Source organism: Notolepis coatsorum (assembly GCF_963971535.1).
Source record: "Notolepis coatsorum genome assembly, chromosome: 12".
In the NCBI taxonomy this organism is placed as follows: Eukaryota; Metazoa; Chordata; class Actinopteri; order Aulopiformes; family Paralepididae; genus Notolepis; species Notolepis coatsorum.
Genome location: NC_140176.1, coordinates 81,542,598 through 81,566,972, shown reverse-complemented (window position 1 = coordinate 81,566,972; position 24,375 = coordinate 81,542,598). Strand labels below are relative to the sequence as shown.

Here is a 24,375-nt window from a genome sequence, read left to right as displayed (position 1 = left end):
TACATGAGGGGAAATAGCAGAGCAAGGGATTTTAGTGGAGAAAACAATAGGTGAGTGATCAGAAAAAGCAGCAGCACATATATCAATTACATTGACAGATAGTCCAAATGACAGAACGAGATCAAGTGTGTGTCCTTTTTCATGCGTTGGTGCTGTGACAGATTGGGTGAGGTTGAAAGAGTCAATGATTATATGTGTGATGTGGTTCAGTGTGATGTGGTTCAGTGATGTGGTTCAGTGTGATGTGGTTCAGTGATGTGGTTCAGTGTGATGTGGTTCAGTGTGATGTGGTTCAGTGATGTGGTTCAGTGTGATGTGGTTCAGTGTGATGTGGTTCAGTGTGATGTGGTTCAGTGATGTGGTTCAGTGATGTGGTTCAGTATGATGTGGTTCAGTGTGATGTGGTTCAGTGATGTGGTTCAGTGTGATGTGGTTCAGTGTGATGTGGTTCAGTGATGTGGTTCAGAGATGTGGTTCAGTGTGATGTGGTTCAGTGTGATGTGGTTTGGTTTGGTTTTGTTTAGTGCTGTCAGGCGATTAAAAAAATGTATCTAATTAATTACAGCATTTGTAATTAATTAATCTAATTAATCACATTTTAATCGCATAACCATTTTAGGCCTGATATTCTATATTCTATAATCATATTTCAAATGTGTCTGGATGGCAGAATTCAGTACTGTATCTACAAAACCTTCTGTTTAATCATCTTCCATTTATTAATTTGCTTAGATTTTTCAGGTCTGGTCAATTTTAGCATGGTGTTATTCACAGTCAAAGATAAAAAAAATTTTTATTGGTATTCTCATTTGGTTCATTACAATTTACTCAAGCCTAGTAACAGACACAGTATTTCTGACACTGGGAATACATTCCCTGAGATCCATAGATGTCCCTAGAATCAGATACCAAGAACATGCAAATGGGCCATATTAAAAGAAAGTCTGTAAATGTGTATTCTACGTTCTTATGGAATGAATGAGATACATTTAAAAAAAATAATAATAATAATTTTGAGTTCATTTTCATAACGCGATAATTTGCTGTGTAATTAATTCATCTAATTAACGCGATACACTGACAGCCTTTGTTTGGTGCAATGTGGTGTGGTGTAGTTTAATATGGTGACAGAGGGGAGGTCAAAGCCTGGAGATGACATTCAGTGCTATGAGCCTCCTGTTAGATCTACACCAGAGAAACACTCACATGAACTCTGGCTTCAGATTTATCTAACACTAGATATATTATATAACACATGCATATAGTAACTGCACAGTACAGTACCTGTTCTGACATCTGTACCACTTCCTTCACTATACTAAATATGTTCATCACCAGCACCATCAGCAGACAGAAGGACAAGGACACGCTTTGCTGTGGAGTGAAGAACAGCAAAATGACAAGATTAAAATGAAAGATTAAACTGGACTTTGAATAAGTCTTTATTCATCACACACATTGCAACGTAGTCATGCAGCGACACACACATGCAATGGGCAACTCACATAGGAACACAAACTTATTTTTTGGGTTGCCGATAAAATGTTGTCTCTGCGCTTGACCCCCAAGGGCAGCCGGGAGCAGACATGGGCTGCGGCGTGGGGCCACACCCAGGGACCAATCCAAGTGCTCCTGTCTGTCTTCATCAGGGACGCGACAGCATTAGCGATCTGCTCTGCATGTTTTTCCATTGGGTGTATCACTTTTTCTGGAGGGGGAACCCTTGCGAGCACGGGGAGAACATGCAAACTCCACAGAAAGGCCCTGGTAGAGCTGTCCCAGAAGCCTGTTTTTGAGATTCGAACTTCAACAGGGTTTTTCCGCACGGACGTTCGAACCATCGTTTTTAATCATGCAAAAAATGTGCTCCTAAAAACTTGTTCTGGTTCAGTATTGTCGAGTCTTGACTTTAGGCATATAGCGCACATTATGCATATAACGTAGAACATTATGCGCATATTGCTGCGGTTATTAAAAGTACCTATACTTACTGGTCACGGGAGGCTTCAATAACGTTTTGTGAATACATTTGTTGAAACAACATCTTTGTTGGCCGACGGCTCCTGCTATCTTAACGTTAGCAAGCTAAAGGTGCATAGCTTGATTAACGTGCATAACATCCCTGTGTAACGTTAAGTAACTTGTGTTCCGCTGGGAAAGTTCTTGCATACACTTGGTTTAATCCAAACGTCCATTCGGAAATGTTGTATTATGAAATAAGACGGGTGAGTGTGAGTAAGTCTCTCTCTCTTTATGCATGATTGATTCATTTCATGATAATGTATGACGGACGGTGACCCCTCCTCATCTCACTAGACTGTGTTGTGTTTGTGCGTGACTTTCAAATGATTGTAAACACAACATAGTACTGTGATATTCTGATATATATCACATTATGATATATATTTTTTGTGTAAAATAAATAAATAAAAAACGAAAAAAAAACTTCGAACCTTCGAACGTTTGGGCTCAGCCCTAGTAGGCCCTACCTGGCAACCCGGCAAACTATTTTAGTTTTTTTGGTCAATTCACAGCTGCCATGTCGGCTTCCAGTGTGTCTGTACATGTGTCTCAAACACCACCCATGAAAGTCACCGTAGCACAGCATCCGGGTGCAGCAAAGAATGCACTGCCATGTTTACGTTGAGCGCGAACGTGTGAAGATAAATCTGTGCACCTCCACAAGACAAATAATGACTGTATGTATCCAATGAACAAGATGATGGGCATTGTAACCTTGACAACGACGAGTGTGATGAATGGACTCGAAGCGCATAATGAAAGTAAATTGAGTAATAGGACGAGGACAAGGTTATTACCTAAGGGAATGCATATGTGATGATGATGATGATGATGGTGGGCATTAAGTAATTTAATGGTCTTGTCAAAGGCAAACCGATCAGGACATCAAGGCCAACATGAATCATAGGCAATTCCCCCCCTGAAGACAAGGAGGTGTGTGTGTGTGTTACTGCATTGAAAGAGAGGTTACATTACATGCTATTCTGTGTCACCGGTATATCATCTTCACTTACCCCAGAGCCATCCCTAGACTTTTGGGGGCCCGAAGCAAAGAAATTATTTGGGGGTGTTACATCCCTGAAAGAAACCCCAGGGGATGAGGGGAGTAACACTACACTTTCATGTTGGGGTGTGGGGGTGGAGTATCTTGGGTGGGGAGGGTGGTTGGGCTGGGGCAGTGGGGGTTGGTGAGATGGGGGAGGGCAGGAGTGTTGTGTGATGCATTTTCTGTTCATTTAGTTGTTAATTGAACAATTGTAATTAACAGATACAAATACAAATACAGAGAGAAAGTGAACAATTACAACGGATATGCATAAACAAGTAGAAATAATTACAATAAAATTAAACAATGAATAACTGAAGACTACATTGACCAAAGGAAGGAGAAAGCGGGCCAATCAAATATATAAACAGAAATTAACAATTACACAAACGTGTACATGAATAGGGCTAAACACAATGTTAGCAACCACACTCCCTACGATAGGAAGTAAGAATTAAGAATTAAGAATACCAACCCTGGTACACCAACAACTTGAGCATGTAAATATAACAGGCTCAGCACCCCCCCCCCCTCCCCCCCACACACACATAATCTGCCAAAAGGCTCGCTGAATGAACCCTGGTGTGCCTCATCACGTTCTGCAGCAGTAAGGAGCAGGGGGAGGACCAGAGGAGAGACACAGGGGGAGGAGACCAGAGGAGAGACACAGGGGGAGGAGACCAGAGGAGAGACACAGGGGGAGGAGACCAGAGGAGAGACACAGGGGGAGGAGACCAGAGGAGAGACACAGAGGGAGGAGACCAGAGGAGAGACACAGGGGGAGGAGACCAGAGGAGAGACACAGAGGGAGGAGACCAGAGGAGAGACACAGGGGGAGGAGACCAGAGGAGAGACACAGGGAGAGGAGACCAGAGGAGAGACACAGGGAGAGGAGACCAGAGGAGAGACACAGAGGGAGAGGACCAGAGGAGAGACACAGGGGGAGGAGACCAGAGGAGAGACACAGGGAGAGGAGACCAGAGGAGAGACACAGAGGGAGAGGAGACCAGAGGAGAGACACAGGGGGAGGAGACCAGAGGAGAGACACAGGGAGAGGAGACCAGAGGAGAGACACAGGGAGAGGAGACCAGAGGAGAGACACAGGGAGAGGAGACCAGAGGAGAGACACAGGGGGAGGAGACCAGAGGAGAGACACAGGGGGAGGAGACCAGAGGAGAGACACAGGGGGAGGAGACCAGAGGAGAGACACGGGGAGAGGAGACCAGAGGAGAGACACAGGGAGAGGAGACCAGAGGAGAGACACAGGGAGAGGAGACCAGAGGAGAGACACAGGGAGAGGAGACCAGAGGAGAGACACAGGGAGAGGAGACCAGAGGAGAGACACAGGGGGAGGAGACCAGAGGAGAGACACAGGGGGTGGAGACCAGAGGAGAGACACAGGGGGAGGACCAGAGGAGAGACACAGGGAGAGGAGACCAGAGGAGAGACACAGGGGGAGGAGACCAGAGGAGAGACACAGGGGGAGGAGACCAGAGGAGAGACACAGGGGGAGGAGACCAGAGGAGAGACACAGGGAGAGGAGAGGAGAGACACAGGGGGAGGAGACCAGAGGAGAGACACAGGGGGAGGAGACCAGAAGAGAGACACAGGGAGAGGAGACCAGAGGAGAGACACAGAGGGAGGAGACCAGAGGAGAGACACAGGGAGAGGACCAGAGGAGAGACACAGGGAGAGGAGACCAGAGGAGAGACACAGGGGGAGGACCAGAGGAGAGACACAGGGAGAGGAGACCAGAGGAGAGACACAGGGGGAGGAGACCAGAGGAGAGACACAGGGGGGAGGAGACCAGAGGAGAGACACAGGGGGAGGAGACCAGAGGAGAGACACAGGGGGAGGAGACCAGAGGAGAGACACAGGGGGAGGAGACCAGAGGAGAGACACAGGGGGAGGAGACCAGAGGAGAGACACAGGGGGAGGAGACCAGAGGAGAGACACAGAGGGAGGATACCAGAGGAGAGACACAGGGGGAGGAGACCAGAGGAGATACACAGGGGGAGGAGACCAGAGGAGAGACACAGGGAGAGGAGACCAGAGGAGAGACACAGGGAGAGGAGACCAGAGGAGAGACACAGGGAGAGGAGACCAGAGGAGAGACACGGGGGGAGGAGACCAGAGGAGAGACACAGGGAGAGGAGACCAGAGGAGAGACACGGGGAGAGGAGACCAGAGGAGAGACACAGGGAGAGGAGACCAGAGGAGAGACACAGGGAGAGGAGACCAGAGGAGAGACACAGGGGGAGGAGACCAGAGGAGAGACACAGGGAGAGGAGACCAGAGGAGAGACACGGGGAGAGGAGACCAGAGGAGAGACACAGGGAGAGGAGACCAGAGGAGAGACACGGGGAGAGGAGACCAGAGGAGAGACACAGGGAGAGGAGACCAGAGGAGAGACACAGGGAGAGGAGACCAGAGGAGAGACACAGGGGGAGGAGACCAGAGGAGAGACACAGGGGGAGGAGACCAGAGGAGAGACACAGGGGGTGGAGACCAGAGGAGAGACACAGAGGGAGAGGAGACCAGAGGAGAGACACAGGGGGAGGAGACCAGAGGAGAGACACAGAGGGAGAGGAGACCAGAGGAGAGACACAGGGAGAGGAGACCAGAGGAGAGACACAGGGAGAGGAGACCAGAGGAGAGACACAGGGAGAGGAGACCAGAGGAGAGACACAGGGGGAGAGGAGACCAGAGGAGAGACACAGGGAGAGGAGACCAGAGGAGAGACACAGAGGGAGAGGAGACCAGAGGAGAGACACAGGGAGAGGAGACCAGAGGAGAGACACAGGGGGTGGAGACCAGAGGAGAGACACAGGGGGAGGAGACCAGAGGAGAGACACAGGGGGAGGAGACCAGAGGAGAGACACAGGGAGAGGAGACCAGAGGAGAGACACAGGGGGAGGAGACCAGAGGAGAGACACAGAGGGAGAGGAGACCAGAGGAGAGACACAGAGGGAGAGGAGACCAGAGGAGAGACACAGAGGGAGAGGAGACCAGAGGAGAGACACAGGGAGAGGAGACCAGAGGAGAGACACAGGGGGAGGAGACCAGAGGAGAGACACAGGGGGAGGAGACCAGAGGAGAGACACAGGGAGAGGAGACCAGAGGAGAGACACAGGGGGAGGAGACCAGAGGAGAGACACAGGGAGAGGAGACCAGAGGAGAGACACAGGGAGAGGAGACCAGAGGAGAGACACAGGGGGAGGAGACCAGAGGAGAGACACAGGGAGAGGAGACCAGAGGAGAGACACAGGGGGAGGAGACCAGAGGAGAGACACAGGGAGAGGAGACCAGAGGAGAGACACAGGGAGAGGAGACCAGAGGAGAAACACAGGGAGAGGAGACCAGAGGAGAGACACAGGGGGAGGAGACCAGAGGAGAGACACAGGGGGAGGAGACCAGAGGAGAGACACAGGGAGAGGAGACCAGAGGAGAGACACAGGGAGAGGAGACCAGAGGAGAGACACAGGGAGAGGAGACCAGAGGAGAGACACAGAGGGAGGAGACCAGAGGAGAGACACAGGGGGAGGAGACCAGAGGAGAGACACAGGGAGAGGAGACCAGAGGAGAGACACGGGGGGAGGAGACCAGAGGAGAGACACAGGGAGAGGACCAGAGGAGAGACACAGGCAGAGGAGAACAGGGGAGAGACACAGAGGGAGGAGACCAGAGGAGAGACACAGGGGGAGGAGACCAGAGGAGAGACACAGGGAGAGGAGACCAGAGGAGAGACACAGGGGGAGGAGACCAGAGGAGAGACACAGGGGGAGGAGACCAGAGGAGAGACACAGGGAGAGGAGACCAGAGGAGAGACACAGAGGGAGGAGACCAGAGGAGAGACACAGGGGGAGGAGACCAGAGGAGAGACACAGGGAGAGGAGACCAGAGGAGAGACACAGGGGGAGGAGACCAGAGGAGAGACACAGGGAGAGGAGACCAGAGGAGAGACACAGGGAGAGGAGACCAGAGGAGAGACACAGGGGGAGGAGACCAGAGGAGAGACACAGGGAGAGGAGACCAGAGGAAAGACACAGTGGGAAGCAACACAGTATACAATACACACAAAACAACAGGGAGTCCATTTTGCCATTCGGTTGAAATTAAGTTTGACATGAGGTCTGATGTTTTAAGGGGTCTTCCCTACAACCAATTCAATAACCAACAGGGCTTTGATTAACCCTGCAAGACCCGGATATATTCCTACTTGCAAATGTTTTTTTCCAACCTTTCAGATGGTGTTGTAGGAGTACTTTGGGGCACTTCAAAAAAAACTGCTGATTTATTTTGCACATACAGTAATCTCACACACATCCAAAAACGCATGTCATCCCGGACATTGAATCCTTGTGTTGTGTTAATTACAGCACCATGAAACGTTAAGGTAGCAGTCCCTATATGACAAGGTATTGCAATTTCTTCATCTACTGTACATAATTTCAAGGTGCTGTAATTAACACAATGAATTAACACAAGGATTCAATGTCCCTGATGACACACTGTCACATTCATGTGGCCATATTCAAACACATTTTCTCTCAATAACTTAATAAACGTGTGCAAAATGGTTTAAGCTTTTTGGATGTGTGTGAGATTATGTGCAAAATAAATCAGCATTGTTTTTTGGTGAAGTTCCCCTTTAAATAATTCCACTACTAATTCGGCATTCATACTGAGATAAATTATTTGAAATGACCAGATACATCAAAGACATAGCCTCATATCAAATAAATCAATGTGCACACCGGACCAGAAAGGCCCAATGGAAAGCAGTGAGCTTCTGAGCGTAAATAAAAAAGAGAGAGAGAGAGAGAAAGGCCATGCCTTATCTACTTGGCAACCCAGCCTAGAGGTAGAGAGACTGTCAGGTAACCAAAAGGTCACTGGTTCAATCCCTGGTATAAACAGGAGGGTGTGCTGTAAGCTAGCAACTGGAGGGTTGTGGGTGCAATCAATCTCTGCCAAAATGCTCTTGAGCAAGGCACTGAACCCCAAAACTGCTCAGACTCAAGGGTGCTGCTCTGACCTCTCTGAGAAAATCCATACTGGGTATGTGTAGAATAATGTATAGGTGTGTAACTAGGAGGGATATGCGAAAAGACAAATATAATGTGAAATTTACAATAAAGTAAATCTGCAGCCTCTGCTAAAATATATACCTGAACCACCTCCCCTGAAAAACAATGGCTTAAGTCTTCCAGTCAATTCTCTCAAATCTCTTCAATCATCATTGAATTCTGTGCATTCTTACAATATCCGGGGGAATTCTCTACATGCCGTTAATTTTGCTTCCATCAAAAACAATTAGATGACAGCTTTGTAAGCAATTACCCAACTCTGATCATCCATAATCATCCAGATATATTATATTCTGCTCCCGTTTCTCGTTATCAACATCTTCACTCAAACAGTCGTACCTCAGTGAACGATATGGTCACCATGGTGACCTGGTGGTCTGGGTCTGTGGTGTTCATGGAGGGCTTCAGAGTCACAATGAGGTGGGTCAGGGGTAAGACCCCTAACAGGTACCAACACATGTTGAGCACATGAGCGGCGCTCCCGTACGCCAACCTGTGGAATGAGAAGAGTGGAAGAAGCATGTTATGGAAATGTTATCTATGTCCATCTGTGTTTAAATCTCTGTACAGCTTGACTAGTTTAATATAGGTCAACTAGTATAACAGCTCAGACACTAGTCGACAAAGGTTGGGGAGAGATGCCATTTGGCCTATCTCTTTCAGTCCTAGTGTGAGCCATAGCAAGGCTATTTCCCTCTCCAGTTAAGACATAACAAAGGCTATTGAGCCAATCTTGTTATTCATTCCCTAACTGGGGCATATTTTGTTTATCCTTTCTGTCATATCTGGAGGTCTAATGTACGTCATTTCAATTATGTATTTAATCGTACGTCTGACCAGGGTTCTGTCTCACTTCCTGGTCAGACGCTTGTGTACACTTGGTCTCTGAGATTAGTAACTGAGCACTTTCACTGTGATCACAATGAATAAATGTATGTTCGTTTTTTATAACTCGACTCAGTCAGAATTTCTCAGTTCATCATTTGTTCTCTTAGAGTAATTTCCACGACAAGCACAATACAGTTCAATCTCAGGACACACCGACAGCACTTTCAACACCACGATAACCCATTACAGAGTCTTAAAACATTTGGGTATCGTCTGACACTAAGGTACCCATGTACATGTCAAAATACTTCCCAAAGGTCAGTGAATACCACGATCACAATACCAGAGGGAGCTCCACAAATCATGTAAAACCCAGATTCGGCTCAAACAAGGGACTAAACACGTTTCGCAATTATGCCACATCAATGTGGAACATCCTACCTAAAGCTGTAAAGGAATGTGAATCACTACCCACTTTCATAAACACTCTCAAAAAACACCTACGTGAGACTGCAATTCGAAACTGGCCCCTACAAATGTCCTAACCTAGTTGTACAGTAAATTACCAAGTAAGGCTTTGTCAGTATTCCAATGTACAGTGTAAAATGTGTGTGTGTCCCCTACCCAACCCCCCCCCCCCCCCCACCTCCAATGTACAGCCCTCACCCACCCACCCAACCCCACCCACCCAACCTCCTCCAATGTACAGTTTCTACGCCAAATGTATATACACTCTTTTTCTGGACACTTTTGTATCACAAACAGTACTGTATTTGCATGATATGTTATAAATGTATAGATGTAGCAGTACTGTCTATCTGTATGTCATGTATGTCATATATGTTATGATGAATTGAAAATGGGGGACCCTGATGTAAACAAGACGAAAGTCTTTCTCTGGTCTGCATCCCCTTAACAATTGTATGTATTGAGCTGTACTGTACTGTACCCATTCTGCAATCTGTTAATAAACTTTTCAATCAATCAATCAATCAATCAATCAATCAATCAATCAATCAATCAATCAATCAATCAATTCAATCAGTACCAGTCCGATCCATCGGATCACTGAATATTATTAGATTTAGACCAGTTCGGGGTCATTGGACAAAAATGATTGAGATATAATCAAATGTTCTCCATTAGAGAGATCTAACATTCTTCAGTCAAAAATGCAACAAATGAAGTCACTTTGTTTTTATTTCTGCATGTTACACAACCTTACCTTTTGTATTTTGCTCCTATCACTCCAATTCTGTCATTATGCCAATTCCCTTCCTGGTCGATGTCAGTCTAGGGAGGGTGTAGACCACATGCCTCCTCTGTTACACTGCTTTTTTTCACCTGACAGCTAGGAGTTTCACTGGGAGAGCGTAACATGTACAGAGGTTCATGCTATCTCCCCCAGAAGCCCTAAATGCTTAACAGACACCCCGAACAACCAGTAGGAGTCGCTATTGCAACAACCAGGACTCATACCCCACCGGCTTCCCACCCATGAACACTGACAATCGTATTCGTAGGGACGACTGACCAAGCCAGAGGTACCGCTGCCAGGAATTTAACCTGGGTCTCTGCGGTGGTAGGCGAGTGTTTAGACCTCTACACTACCCTGCAGCGCCACCGATACAACCGATTAGCCTGGTATCAGACTGCATCCCTAGTTGAGTCAGGAACACTTGGAGATTAAAGCATGTATTGCAACAGCTGTATGAATATATACAGGTTATATACAGCTGTATGTGTTACGTTCCACCTGGTCCTGCCCTCTTCCCCCTCCAATTCCTGGACTTATCCCTCCTGCCCACTTCCCCCCACTTTCTCATGGAGAGTTCCCCTCACATACACTTGGACTACCCCCACCTGTCCCAACACCTTTCCCTCCACTCATTCATGGACCTCTTCCCCCACCTGCTGGACAATACCACATCACTACCTCTGGGACTCCTTGTGCAGTTGTGTGTAATTAGATTATCTGCATTCCTCTGTGTTCTCCCCCCTTTGCTTTCCACCAGGGGAGGAAATACGCTGGATCATTGTTACACCCCGTTTAGAGCCGGTTACAAGGCAGTACCAGCTAATCCATTAGCTGGATCAACGAGCACATCGGATCACAACGCCATATTGCTTTTCCCAGCCTACAGGCAGAGATCACGTGACGCTGTCGTGTCACGTGAGGTAAAGAAGTGGTCCGACCAATCAGAGGCCACGCTACAGGACGCACGCGATGACGTCGACTGGGGAATGCTCGAGGCGAGCTCCAGTGGCGTCAGTGAGTTTGCGGATGTTGTTGTTAGCTTTATAGCAACACTAGCGGATAGCATTGTCCCCACGAAAAAGGTTCGGGTCTTCCCGAACCAGAAACCGTGGGTTGGCAGTACTATCCGAGCGGCTCTGAAAACTTGCACCACTGCTTATAACCTGGGCAGAGCGTCAGGAAACATGGAGGAGTATAAGGCTACAGTCTATACTTTGCGCAAGGCTGTAAAACTTGCTAAGAGGACATACGCTGACAAGATGGAGGCACAAATGGATACAAGAGGTTTATGGCGAGGACTACGGACGATAACTGACTACAAAGTCAGCGCCCCCTCAATGGGGAGTGCCGACGCCTCTCTCGCGGACCAGCTCAACTCCTTTTACGCACGGTTTGGTGCAAATAGTAGCAATGCTAGCTCACCGGCTAACGACGTCACTGACGCGCCGGCCGTCGTGGAGGGGGGGCATCCGCGGGGGGGGGGGCACTCTCTCATTGACGGAACACAGTGTGAGAAGAGCATTTATGTGGGTGAACACCAGAAAGGCAGCTGGCCCAGATGGGATAACAGGACGTATACTTAAGTCCTGTGCTAACCAGCTAGCCCCAGTGTTCACCACCATATTTAATCTATCCCTGGCTGAGTCCGTGGTCCCTGCCTGTTTCAAGGTGTCCACTATATAATACAGGTACCAAAGAAATCCTCCGCAACAGGTGTTAATGACTACAGACCGGTGGCACTCACCTCTGTGGTCATGAAATGTTTTGAGAGGCTGGTTAAGGATTACATTTGTGCCTCCCTCCCCAGTGATATGGACCCTATGCAATTTGCATACAGGCCAAACAGGTCCACTGACGATGCAGTCTCCCAAGTACTACACAGCACCCTCTCTCACCTAGACTGCCAGAAGGGAGGCTATGTGAGACTGTTGTTCATTGACTATAGCTCAGCGTTCAACACCATAGTCCCCACCAGACTGGTGGACAAGCTGATCGAGCTGGGTCTGAGCACCGCTCTGAGCGCCTGGATACTGGACTTTCTGAGTGAAAGGCCCCAGGCGGTCAGGGTGGGGGGTCAGACCTCCAACACCATCACCCTGAGTATCGGGTCCCCCCAGGGGTGTGTTCTGAGCCCCCTGCTGTATTCACTATACACACATGATTGTGTGGCCAAGTTCAGCTCCAACTCCATAGTGAAGTTTGCGGATGACACAGTGGTGGTGGGGCTGATATCTGACAACGACGAGAAGGCCTACCGGGAGGAGGTTGAGGTACTGGAACGCTGGTGTCAGGACAACAGCCTGCTCCTGAACATTGGTAAAACCAAGGAGCTGATCGTGGATTTTAGGAGAACACAGCAGGACACACACACACCACTGAGGATAAATGGGGCTACCGTGGACAGGGTGAGCAGCTTCAAGTACCTGGGGGTCCACATATCAGCAGCACCTCTACCACCTGAGACAGTTACGGAAGTTCAGAGTATTGGGGAAGATACTCCAGTCCTTCTACTCCGGAGCTGTAGACGAGCATCTTGACTGGGAACATCACTGCCTGGTATGGAAACAGCACGGCACAGGACAAGAAGGCCCTACAGAGAGTGGTGCGCTCAGCTGAGCGTACTACGGGTATTGCACTACCACCCCTGCAGGTCTTATATAACAAGAGGTGCAAATCCAGAGCCTGCAGAATAATGAAAGATCCTCACCACCCCAACAACAGCCTGTTCAAGCTGCTGCGGTCAGGCAAACGCCTGCGAACACCAGCAACTAGGACAGAGAGACTTCGGCTCAGCTTCTTCCCCCAGGCCATCAGAGTCTTGAACACTGAACTCTCCACACACAAGCACACATGAGCACACACACAACACACACACTTTATACGCTCACACACTAGCAGTCACTTTAGCATGAACACACACACACACATGCTGCACACGCTCACACTCAACGGTCACTTTACACAATGAAAAGGTCACTTTAAAAAAAAGAACGGGAGTGGTTCTTGTATAGTAAACAGATGGATATAGCAAGCTAGCATAAGGACACATAGTACAACTGTAGATTGTATAGTATAGCATTGTATAGTAGTGTACATAAGACCCAGTGCCTCATCCGTAGCTAACAGTGTATTGCACTATCGCAGGACCTTAGCACATCTTACCATGCTTTTTGTAAAGTTTATGTACATTATACCTTGTATTATTGCACAAATGTCTTATTCTCATCCTATTCTTATCACTTGTATTATTGCACAATCGCTGCGGGCATGACCCCCCCCCCCCCCCCCCGCATTTCACTGTATGCTTGTATGCCGTGACAAATAAAACTCTTGACTTGACTTGACTTGTCTTGTTAGTGTGTTTAGTATATCTTGTATTTGTTATCACTTTATTCTGTGTCCTCTAGTTTGTCAGTCTGTTTTCCCTTCCCAGGTATTCCTTGTTGTTAATCAGCCCTCATGTGTCTTGTGTTAACACTAGCACAGCCGACAAGGGGTCAAATGACCCCTAGGCATTTTTCTTTTCTTTTTTTAGATTTTTTTTAGCGTTTATCGCTTTATACTACTGGGCAGTCCAGTAGAGAGAGAGAGGAGGAACGGGAGACAGAGTGGGGGGAAGACATTCGGCAAATAACGACCGGGTCGGCCGTGCCGCGACTATGTGGTTCGCCACTGGGGCGCCCACCCCTTGGCATTTTCAATAAATGTATCCTTGTCACTCGGTCGAGCTTCAGCTCTGTCACTCAATGACTTTTCCTAAAAGTACCCGTTTTATCTGGCACGGTTTCTGAAATTTCAAAATGACTTCAGGAAAATGAAATTAGAATGTTATTTCAGCAAAATTATAATTTTGTTTTTATTTTTTAGATTTTAAATTTTTTTTATGTCACTCAAGCCTACATTTCATTGTGCTAAACCTCATATTTTTATAATCAGAGGTAATTATATAGTTTACACTGTTTATTTGTCTCCATGGCTGTGCTAGTGTTAATCAGCCTGTGTATATTAGTCCTGTCTGCCCCCTTCCCTGTGTGGGTTCTATTCCCTGTTAGTGCTTTGTTTTCTGTTTGTTTTGCTATCTTCATTGCCCTCATGTTCCTTGGCTGCCTGTGTTTCCATTCCCATTATTTCCTCCCGTTCGTGTTCTTTTGCCATGCCTTCTAAGTAAGTGTTTTGAGTTTTAGTGTTTTTTTAGGGATGTCCGGTATTATCGGCCGATATTGGCATTAAAATGTAATATCGGAAATTATCGGTATCGGTTTTCAAAAAAAGAAAATAAAAAGATTTTTTTATTTATTTTTTTACATTTATTTAACCTTTCTTTACCCAGGCAAGCAAGTAAGAACACATTCTTATTTTATGTATTGTCAAAAGTATGCATAATGTTGTGTTAATTCCACGACAAGAGATATGTAATGTTAATTACTTGAAATTATTCCGTTTTTTGGGGGGGAAACCCCCGCGTATATCGGTATCGGTTGATATCGGTATCGGAAATTAAGAGTTGGACAATATCGGTATATCGGATATCGGTAAAAAAGCCAATATCGAACATCCCTAGTGTTTTTGCTTGTTTCACCTTTTCTTTCGTTTACCCTCTTCCAGCTTTCCTGAGAGGTTTTTGTTTGTAGTTTTCCCAAGTGTTTATGTTTGAAGTAAAGCTCTTCTTCGAATCACTACCCGCCGTGTCCTGCCTGTTACCTCTCTGCCCTGTCTGCTACTGGGTCCTACCACCACCTCCACACGTCAATGTGTGTGTGTGTGTGTGTGTGTGTGTGTGTGTGTGTGTGTGTGTGTGTGTGTGTGTGTGTGTGTGTGTGTGTGTGTGTGTGTGTGTGTGTGTGTGTGTGTGTGTGTGTGTGTGTGTGTGTGTGTGTGAGAGAGATGGGGGGGGGGGGTGAATTCTCAGCCCTTGTGTGGGTTAATGTAACAAGTTCCTAATGTCTTCTTTCCACTATTATTTCATGCACTTTATTCATTGTTTTAAATTATTATTTTCTTTTAAGTTATTTTGTGCATCACTCTGTTTTGAATTTGATGCAAATTTGCAATGGGTCATCCTTTTGTGTTAAATGGCTGCTTAAAGCAAGCATTTGTTGACTCTCATGTTGATAACTTGAAAAATATCAGTTTATGGTAAAAAAAAAAAAGCGATTAAATTGCGATTAATCGCGAGTTAACTATGGACAATCATGCGATTAATCGAGTTAAATATTTTAATCGATTGACAGCACTAGTGTGAATATAACCCACAATTAAATGTCACTAAAAATCTTACATGCTATACTATTTTATTTCATACTTATCTTGTCTAGCACAGTCTCTGGAGCGTAACAGTAAGAAGCATTTTGTATAAAAGTATTCTGTACTTCTGTATAGAAACTTGAACTTGTATATTCAACCTTTAAATAATTACTACTGAGGAAGAATTCTACCAAGGCACATCCTCAGAATAAATGTACCCGTAGTCTCTCAAGGCAGATGCGTCGTTCCTCCTACCCACCTGTAATTTAGCAGCTCTGAAAGTGAGTAGTAAATAAGGACTGAATCCTCCTGTGCAGTTGCTTAAATAACTCCTACCGGAAAGCAACTTAGTTGACGCCTAGCTACTAGCTACTGTAGCTGCTGAGCAGAAATGGGAGTTAAAAATAATATTTGTATTATTTGTATTGGTTGAATACCATCTGGTCAAAAGAGCTTTTCTGGAGGAAATTGACAGCTTCCTCTTCTCAGTTTCTAACGGGCTGAATTACATACAGTCTCTAGGGCATTGAGAGATTGTGGAAGAGATAGGCTGACTTGAGAGACTAATGTACCGGTAATTATGGGAATTATTTGTGGCCATTTAGCAGCAGATGGTTAAAAACAAAAAGCCTGGATTGAGGCTTTAAATCACAAGAGCAAATACATACCACTTCATTTCCAGATACTTCTGGCAGACAGGGTGAGATAGGAGCTCTATGCGGTTGTATTGCACCATTGCCTGGGGGAAAGGGAAGCATTAAAATAGCGATATTACTTAAATATATAAACACTTAAATTAATATAATTTATCATTTCTAACAGCATGAAGATGACACTAAGTTAACAATCTTTTTTATAGAGTCAGAACACTAAACGATTCTGCTCCCACATTTATTGTTTAGACTTTAGATTACACCATGTGACAAAGTGCAATACCAAGCAGGGCTCATTTGGCTAGAGGTCGCTGTTCGACAGCATTACAGATTCTACCTTTAAGTAAAAAGGACGCTTACATTCAAGGCAGCTAGTGGCTGGGGTCTGTATAGCTGCATCTTCTTCACCTCAATGGGTGCCTGGAGCCATCGGAAATTGTATTCGATCTACGTCACAGACAAAGATACATATTTACTGTACCTCGCAGTGACTGCATGTATAAGAGAGTTGATCCTGACTGAATCTGATATAATGTTGTTAGTGTATTGTTTTGATTATGCTACTTATGTAATTGAAGTACATTGTATTCAGGGATGTTGGTCTCATTGCCTGACTCCGTCACACAGCTGTCGAGGAGGTGCTGTCCAGAGGGAAGGAGACAATCCAGCAGTTAACATTTTGGGCCTTTAGGGTTTGATACTCTGCTCATATCATTGGAAAATGTAAAACAATTTACCTATCTCAAACCCTGCCCTCTTTTCCTGATCCGCCATTCACAACCTTTAAGATACGATAAGATATTCCTTTATTGATCCCCTTGGGGAAATCCAGGTATTGTAGCAGAACTAGCAGCACATGGGAGGGGAGGTACAGGTATTACATTATATAAACATTTTGTCATTTAGCTGACGCTTTTATCCAAAGCGACTTACAAGTTTTGTACTACAAGTCAGTAGGAAGGGCACAACTATATCAGTTGAGTAACAATGTTCATCAAAGTGTTCAAACTTGAGTGTTGCAGTGTCGAATGCATGTTAGTATATTAGGAAGAGTGCATGACAGTAAGAAGGTTTGTGTATTTAAAAAACCTTTATTTATAAAAAAATATGTATATTGATTGAAGAAGTGTGTCTTTAGTTGACGGCAAAAGATTGGTCGGGTTTCGGCTGTCCTAACTGTTAGGTTCTATAATTAAGGCAAGGTCGGGTGTAGTCCCTTATAGGGCTGTCACTTTTTAGCCAGTCAGTCTGTGGGAGGACAGAATTCCACTGAACGAGTGCCTCAACAATACCAAACAAAAACACAACGCAGATGGCCAGGAGAGGGAGATGGAGGCTGATACAGTACCAATCAACCAAAGACTAATTACCCTGAAATCTAACACTGTGGTGGGAAGTTTGTTCCACCATTGTGGAGTTAGGACCAAGAATAGGCGGCTTTAATGACCCTCCCGGAGCTTGGATAGGAGTGGGTCTGAGGCAGCCAGAAGATGTAGAGCAGAGTGGTCTTGAGGGTGTGTAGTTACTGTTAGAGACCATTGACCGGAGGTAGACGGGAGCCGTTCCATTCACCGTGCGATATGCCAGGTCGAGGGCCTTGAAGCGGATTTGTGCAGCAATGGGGAGCCAGTGCAGGTCTCTAAGAAGTGGGGTAACATGGGCTGACTTTGGTAGGTTGGAGATCAGGTGGGCGGCTGCGTTCTGAATGAGTTGAAGAGGCTTGGTGGTGGTGGTCGGTAGACCAGCAAGCAGTGCATTGTGCAGATGAGGTTCTGTACCCTATCTGTCATAATATACATTGGTTCCCTCTGACAAACTTTGGACAAACGGCTGTGATTGGAGGATCAAGAAAAGAGGGCGGGTTTGATATCAATTATTGAGGGTTCTTTCTGTTCCTTTCTGGCATTCATATTTTCGGGCAAACCTTGAAGTTCTCAGGCAGGAACTCAATCATGTCCAGTACGGCACATCTCTGATGACCAGGCTTGAAGACCAACATAGCCTCACAGCACCTAGAACACCAGAAACAATCATGTAAGCTGTAGGCTGGTTGGATTCATTGATACAAGTTCAACTGATCTATAATGTATTGTTAGATAGGATGAAGACAGATATTCTTTTGCATGTCGGACCCCAGGAGGAATAGCTTTTGTCAAGTGCAAAAGCTAATGGGGATCCTAAATAAACATAAACATAAACATAAACATTTCTCATATTGTGGAAAAACTAACTTTTTCAGTGCTTGTGTACATACATTTGGGTCTCTGATGGGCCTACTAATCCACAAACTGTGAAATAAGACAACCCAGTCAGATGTTGCACCCAGCCTGTGAAGCCGCACCTTTAAACAAGCTGCTTTGACTTCTGTCTTTAAATGATGTTACACAAAATAGCTCATTGCAATTTGTAGCCCTTGACTCGCGTGTGTTCACGCTTTGTTCCAAGTTTTGTCACATATAAGGTACATGAAATGTTAAGATTGTGCTTCATACAGTAAAAAAGTTCCTTGCCCCAGACCTCCTAAAATCCACAATCAGTTATTTGGTTTTGCTGACATTCAGGGAGAGGCTGTTTTCCTGGCACCACAGGAGACAGGCACCTCCTGGCACCTCTCCCAGGTAGGCCCTCTCCTAGTTTTTTCAGAGATCAGGCCCACCACAGCTCTGTCATCAGCAAACTTTATGATTGTGTTGCTGTTGTGCTTTGCCACACAGTCATGCGTGTAAAGCGAGTAGAGGAGGGGGCTCAGAACACAGCCCTGGGGGGCACCTGTGTTGAGGGTGATGGATGAGGAGGTGCAGTTACCTGCTCTCACCACTTGGGGTCTTCCTGTCAGGAAGTCCAAGATCCACTGGCAGAGGTCGTAGTTCAAGCCCAGGTCTCTGAGCTTGATGATGAGCTTGGAGGGGACTATGGTGTTGAATGCTGAACTGTAGTCAATTAATAGCATTCTCACATAGTTCCCCTGCCTCTTGTCCAGGTGTGATGCTGCCGTGTACAGCACATGGGCTATGGCGTCCTCCGTGGACCTGTTGGGGCGGTATGCAAGTTGTAGGGGGTCCAGGGTGTTGGGAAGGGAGGAACAGATGTAGCCCTTCACTAGCTTCTCTAAGCACTTCTTTGTCATTGTTCTGAGGCCCTGCCACATGCCTCTGGAATCAGCCTGTACCGCCTGTGACTTGTACCTCCAGTGATCTAAGGTACTCTTGCCTGTGGTGGGACAAGTCACATGCTGGTAGAAATTTGGTAAAACCTTTTAAAGATTCACGGGCCATTCACGTATATATATACGTGATTGGGAGCCAGCGCAAGACGGGCAATCACGTATATATACGTTTTTAACTTGTTTTTTCTTTTATTCGATTTTAATATCCTATTCAATGTCACAGAGCTGTATTTTGGCTGGAAAAGGCATATTGAGACTCGGAAAGTGCAGTACCGGCCAGATCCTGGTATTGGCACTGTCTCGAGAATGCATTTTCCCCTGTTACACACTTGGTGTCACCTTTTTTACACTCCGGGTGGACTTTGTTGTTAGTCTGAAGCGAGGGCTTCACCCGATCGCCTGGAATACTATTTGCGACGCCGAATTCATTATGCAGTAAAGGAATATGGCATCGGCCAATGGACATATCGATCTACCAGATGGCAATCAAATAACTGGAAAATTATTTTTGGAATCCAACCGGCCACAGGTAAGAGCAATTTGACGTCTATTTCAGCTTGATCGTGCAAGGATTTAATAGCCAACCCCCTGCTCATCCTATGTTGTGGTAATAACGAATGCCGTTATTGGTAATCAATCATCAGAAACGACTTCCCCTGCCCCCCCCCTTTCATGCATGCATGATGGAACATAATACCGATCATATGCAATTGGATTTTTAACTCTAGCTTGTGTAGGGACGAAACGCCAATCGATTTAACGTTATTAGCTTAGCGCCTTATAACTAACTTTGCAGGAATTATCCCAGATCATTCCGATATAACACTCATATTCATCACGGTATAAAACGGGAATGTATTTATGAAAAAAATATTCTTTATGGCATATTGAACGGAAGGTTCATACTGTCAATTGACAATGACATTGGATGCATAGCTATAATATAAAATATAGATTTAGCTCTACAAACAACGTGATGCACAGATAAGTTTTAATACTCTTATCAACATGCGAGTCAACAAATGCTTGCTTTGTGCAGCCATTTAACACAAAAGGATGACCCTCATGCATTGCAAATTTGCATCAAATTCAAAACAGAGTGATGCACAAAATAACTTAAAAGAAAATAATAATTTAAAACAATGAATAAAGTGTGCATGAAATAATAGGGGAAAGAAAACGTTAGGAACTTGTTACATTCACACACACAAGGGCTGATTAATCACACCCCCCCCCCCCCCTCTCTCTCACACACTCTACCAGCTCTCTTTCTCTCTTGCCCCTTCCTCATCTCTCTCACCCCCCTCTCTCTCTATATCTCTCACACACACACACACACACACACACACACACACTTCAGAAACAAACATAGTATCAATGAGAGCATCAATAATACACCTGAGTGAAGTCTAGTAAAAAATTTTTTTTTTTTTTTTTAGTTAGTTAATCTTGAGTTAAAAAAATTAGTGGCATTAATAGAATCGGGAGTTAACGCGATATTAACGCGATATATTTGACAGCCTTAGTTAAAGTCCCCAGCCACCACAATCGCAGCATCTATGTTAGCTGTTTGGAGTTTGTTTACCTCGTCGTGAAGCTCTGAAAGCGCTGCCCCAGTGTTGACTTGAGGGGGGATGTAAACTCTGATTAGGATGACCGACGTGAATTCTCTCGGGATGAAGAATGGCCGACACTTGATGGATATATACTCCAGGTTGGCCAAGCAGTGGTCCGATAGTCTCTTCATGTTCCCTGGGTCACACCAGTTGTTGTTCACCATGAAACCTTCGATTTGCCCATTCTGTTCTGTCCTTGCAGTGAATGGAGAAGGCTGGATAGCGTGTACAAAATGGTGGATTGCTCGTAAACTTTCTCTTCTCTAGAGTTGAACCTAAGATATGTTTCTGACAACACTTTAAGTGGGAAGTTGGATATGGAATTTCTTTGATCTGAAACTTTTCAAATTTCCTAGCAACAAAATACTCCCACTGTATGGGATTGAAGCAACAGCTCGGAGGCAACGGCTTTGGCACAACTGTCTCATCAGAATTGCCCTAAGGGAGTTGCGCCTTTCATTGCATTTATATGACAAGGACTATAAATGGCGTTGTATAATTGCTCATGAAGCACATTGGTGCCACCAACAAACCTGTCGCTGTCGATGAGAGCATTGACCACGTCCTTCTTCCCGTTGTGCAGCGCGTCGTGGAGGAAGGAGGTGTGGTTCTTGTTTAAGACCAACGCCGCCCCCCTCCCCAGCAGGAGCCTGAGGGCAGCCACGTGTCCCTCTCTGGCCGCGGTGTGGAGTGCCGTGTTCTGGCGGTGGGGAGACAACACACAGAGGGATTGTTCTCGACACAGTTTAGTCCCAGTAGCCGGGAAACGTCTCTCCCTCATTCTCAAACTGGAGTGTCTCAAAGTCAGTTCAGGGTTGTCTTGAGATTTTACTCAAAGTCAATGTCAAACAGAAACATTTTCTTCATCAACCCGTTCACTACCACACTACAGATGGTTAACCCTTTCACTACCACGCTACAGACAGTTGTGTGGTAGTGAAAGGGTTAACCGTCTGTAGTGTGGTAGTGAAAGGGTTATCCATTTGTCGTGTGGCAGTGAAAGGGTTAACCTTCTGTATTGTCGCAGTGAAAGGGTTAACCCTTTGGTAGTGTGGTAGTGGAAGGGTTAACATATATTACTACTACTACTACTACTACTACTACTACTACTACTACTACTACTACTACTACTACTACTACTACTACTACTACTACTACTAATAATAATATAATAGTAATACTACTACTAATAATAATACTTTCCCAAAGTTAAAGGGGAACTATTTGACTATTTCTTTCACTATTTGGGCACTTTTACACAATTGTGAACCTGTGAGTCTATCTATGGAACACCTCTGTAAGGTTTTTTTTCAAAAAGATTCATTGTTTTGTATTTCTAATCAAGTACTCAAAAACAGCATTTTTCTACCTCAAGATCTTAAGCCGGTTTGAGGCTGGGCTCCAACCACTGTGTGGCCTGGTGGCAACTGCCACATCAACTGCCACATTATTATGCAGCTGAGAAATCTCTGACATCACAGATCAGCACATTTTCAGATGACTCAGTTCAGTGAGGGTGAATATTGTGAGAGGAGAATTGGAAGAATGCGCCAATATGAGAATTAGAGACATAGATCCTATTAATATAAGTCCACATAGCTAGGAAACAATGCTAAACACTGAAAAAGGCCATTTATAAGATAGTTCCCCTTTAATACATTTGCTCATATATAGTTATCTCCTCTTGTATGATATGATTCTACACTTTACAAAAGCCTACATCAGAGACAGAAGGAACCAAGGCATGGAACTCCCTAGCCTGGCTACTTCCATCACCAGCTCTGGGGGGAAAAAGCAGAAAAGCGACTCTACAAAATTAATGGAATGAAACGTCAAATAGTTTATACCATTAAAAGTAGAGGAGGCTTAGAAAGCTTAGAAAGTTTACATTTGAAACTCTTGTCATTCAGCAGATATTTTTTTGTTATATTTTAGTTTTATTTTGGGTGTATATTGATGATATATTTCACCTTTTTTGACGATTTACAAACAACGATTTGGCTAGTGTTGACATCAAATCGAGATATTTTTTTTAACAATATTGAAATTTACATTCCCGATATTTAAGCAGTTGATTGGTGTTGCACAAGTTAGTTCCGCTAATGACATGAACGACGTGCCTTGAGGTTTCAGTGAGGACATAACTTCCCATTAATCTTCCCGCCTGTCTTCCCTCTTCCTATATCCAGCCTCTTTGCCAATATGACATTTACAAGCAAGGTGTGTCTTGGAATGCTGATATTTTCTTCAATGTACCATGTTGTCAAAAAGGGGTGGGAACCAGTATCTTTAGAGCTACAGTAAGACGTCTCTCGTTTAAAGGTGACATATTGTGAAAATGGTATTTTCCTGTGTTGCATTGTTTTTACAAAATTAGGGGTTGTCCCAACACTGAGGAAATATTAAATATGTGCATTGTGCCTTTTCTGCAGTTCTGTTGTGACAAGAACCCTCCCTCTTGAAATGAGCCATTCAGAATTGCAGACACAATCGCCGCAGTTAATAACGCCATAAGTAATATATTAAGCCATATTTGACGTCTAGTCGGAAAGTTGGATCTGAATTCCGCTCGATGGTACAGGCTTGCGCCCCACTGCTATAGATGTACAATAATTATTGTATTTGTATGACCAACCCATTGAGAACAGGACTAAAATAGAGTTATAGAGGCTACAAGATTCGTAGGACATGTTTAGAGGACCTCAAAAACCTACTAACCGACTAAAATATGACTATAATATATATTTTTGAAACATAAGTAATTTTCACACCCCGTCCTCATCCACTTTGTCCAGTAACTTGATGTTGGCAGAGAGGAGGATGTTCATGGTCTGAGTATATCCCTCTGCCGCAGCGTGGTGCAGACACGTCCAGCCCTTGTAATCACTGTGGATGAAGAGCAGAGCGGTCAGGAGGTTTACATCACAATACAGTGTGCTGTATAAACGAGAAACAGGGTGATGTGTTGTTCCTTTAGTTGAACATGTAATGTATGGGTGTGTTATTAACGGTCTGTTGAAAAACAACAGTTAACATTGTTGTTGTACAGTATACATGTTGTGGTGTTTTTCTTTTTACACACTTGTAAACATTTTAACATGTGTTTATTTACACATCTGTTTTAACTCATTGACTGCCAGCTATTAGCCTTATCCTGTAGTAGCTACTGCAACCGCTGTAAACGATGGAAGTCGCTCACCTTGTTTGCAGGGCTATAACTATTGCGATTTAGGGTAATTCCTGGGAGGCTAGTATTAGGGCCCGCAACGCATATTATACTTGGCATTTCGTCCCTTTACACGCTACAATTAAAAATTCAAATGCATATGATCGGTATATTATGTTCCATCATGAATGCATGAAAAGGGGGGGGCGGGTTGTTTCTGATTAATTGATTGTCAATAACGGCATTCGTTAGTACAACAGCATACGTTGATCAGGGCGAAGGCTAAG

General features: G+C 45.1%; 1 protein-coding gene across 1 annotated transcript in view; it reads right to left on the bottom strand.

The window, feature by feature from the left end:
* trpa1b (transient receptor potential cation channel, subfamily A, member 1b) overlaps positions 1-24,375 on the bottom strand; it is a gene marked incomplete at both ends in the record, with an annotated part of 185,226 nt that overhangs the window by 32,967 nt on the left and 127,884 nt on the right. The window contains 8 exons of the mRNA XM_084325910.1: positions 1,285-1,374; positions 8,497-8,650; positions 16,156-16,226; positions 16,501-16,587; positions 16,722-16,781; positions 18,065-18,152; positions 21,456-21,622; positions 23,694-23,808. Of these exons, the coding sequence (XP_084182036.1) occupies positions 1,285-1,374; positions 8,497-8,650; positions 16,156-16,226; positions 16,501-16,587; positions 16,722-16,781; positions 18,065-18,152; positions 21,456-21,622; positions 23,694-23,808 (832 nt within the window). The remainder of the gene's footprint in view (positions 1-1,284; positions 1,375-8,496; positions 8,651-16,155; positions 16,227-16,500; positions 16,588-16,721; positions 16,782-18,064; positions 18,153-21,455; positions 21,623-23,693; positions 23,809-24,375) is intronic.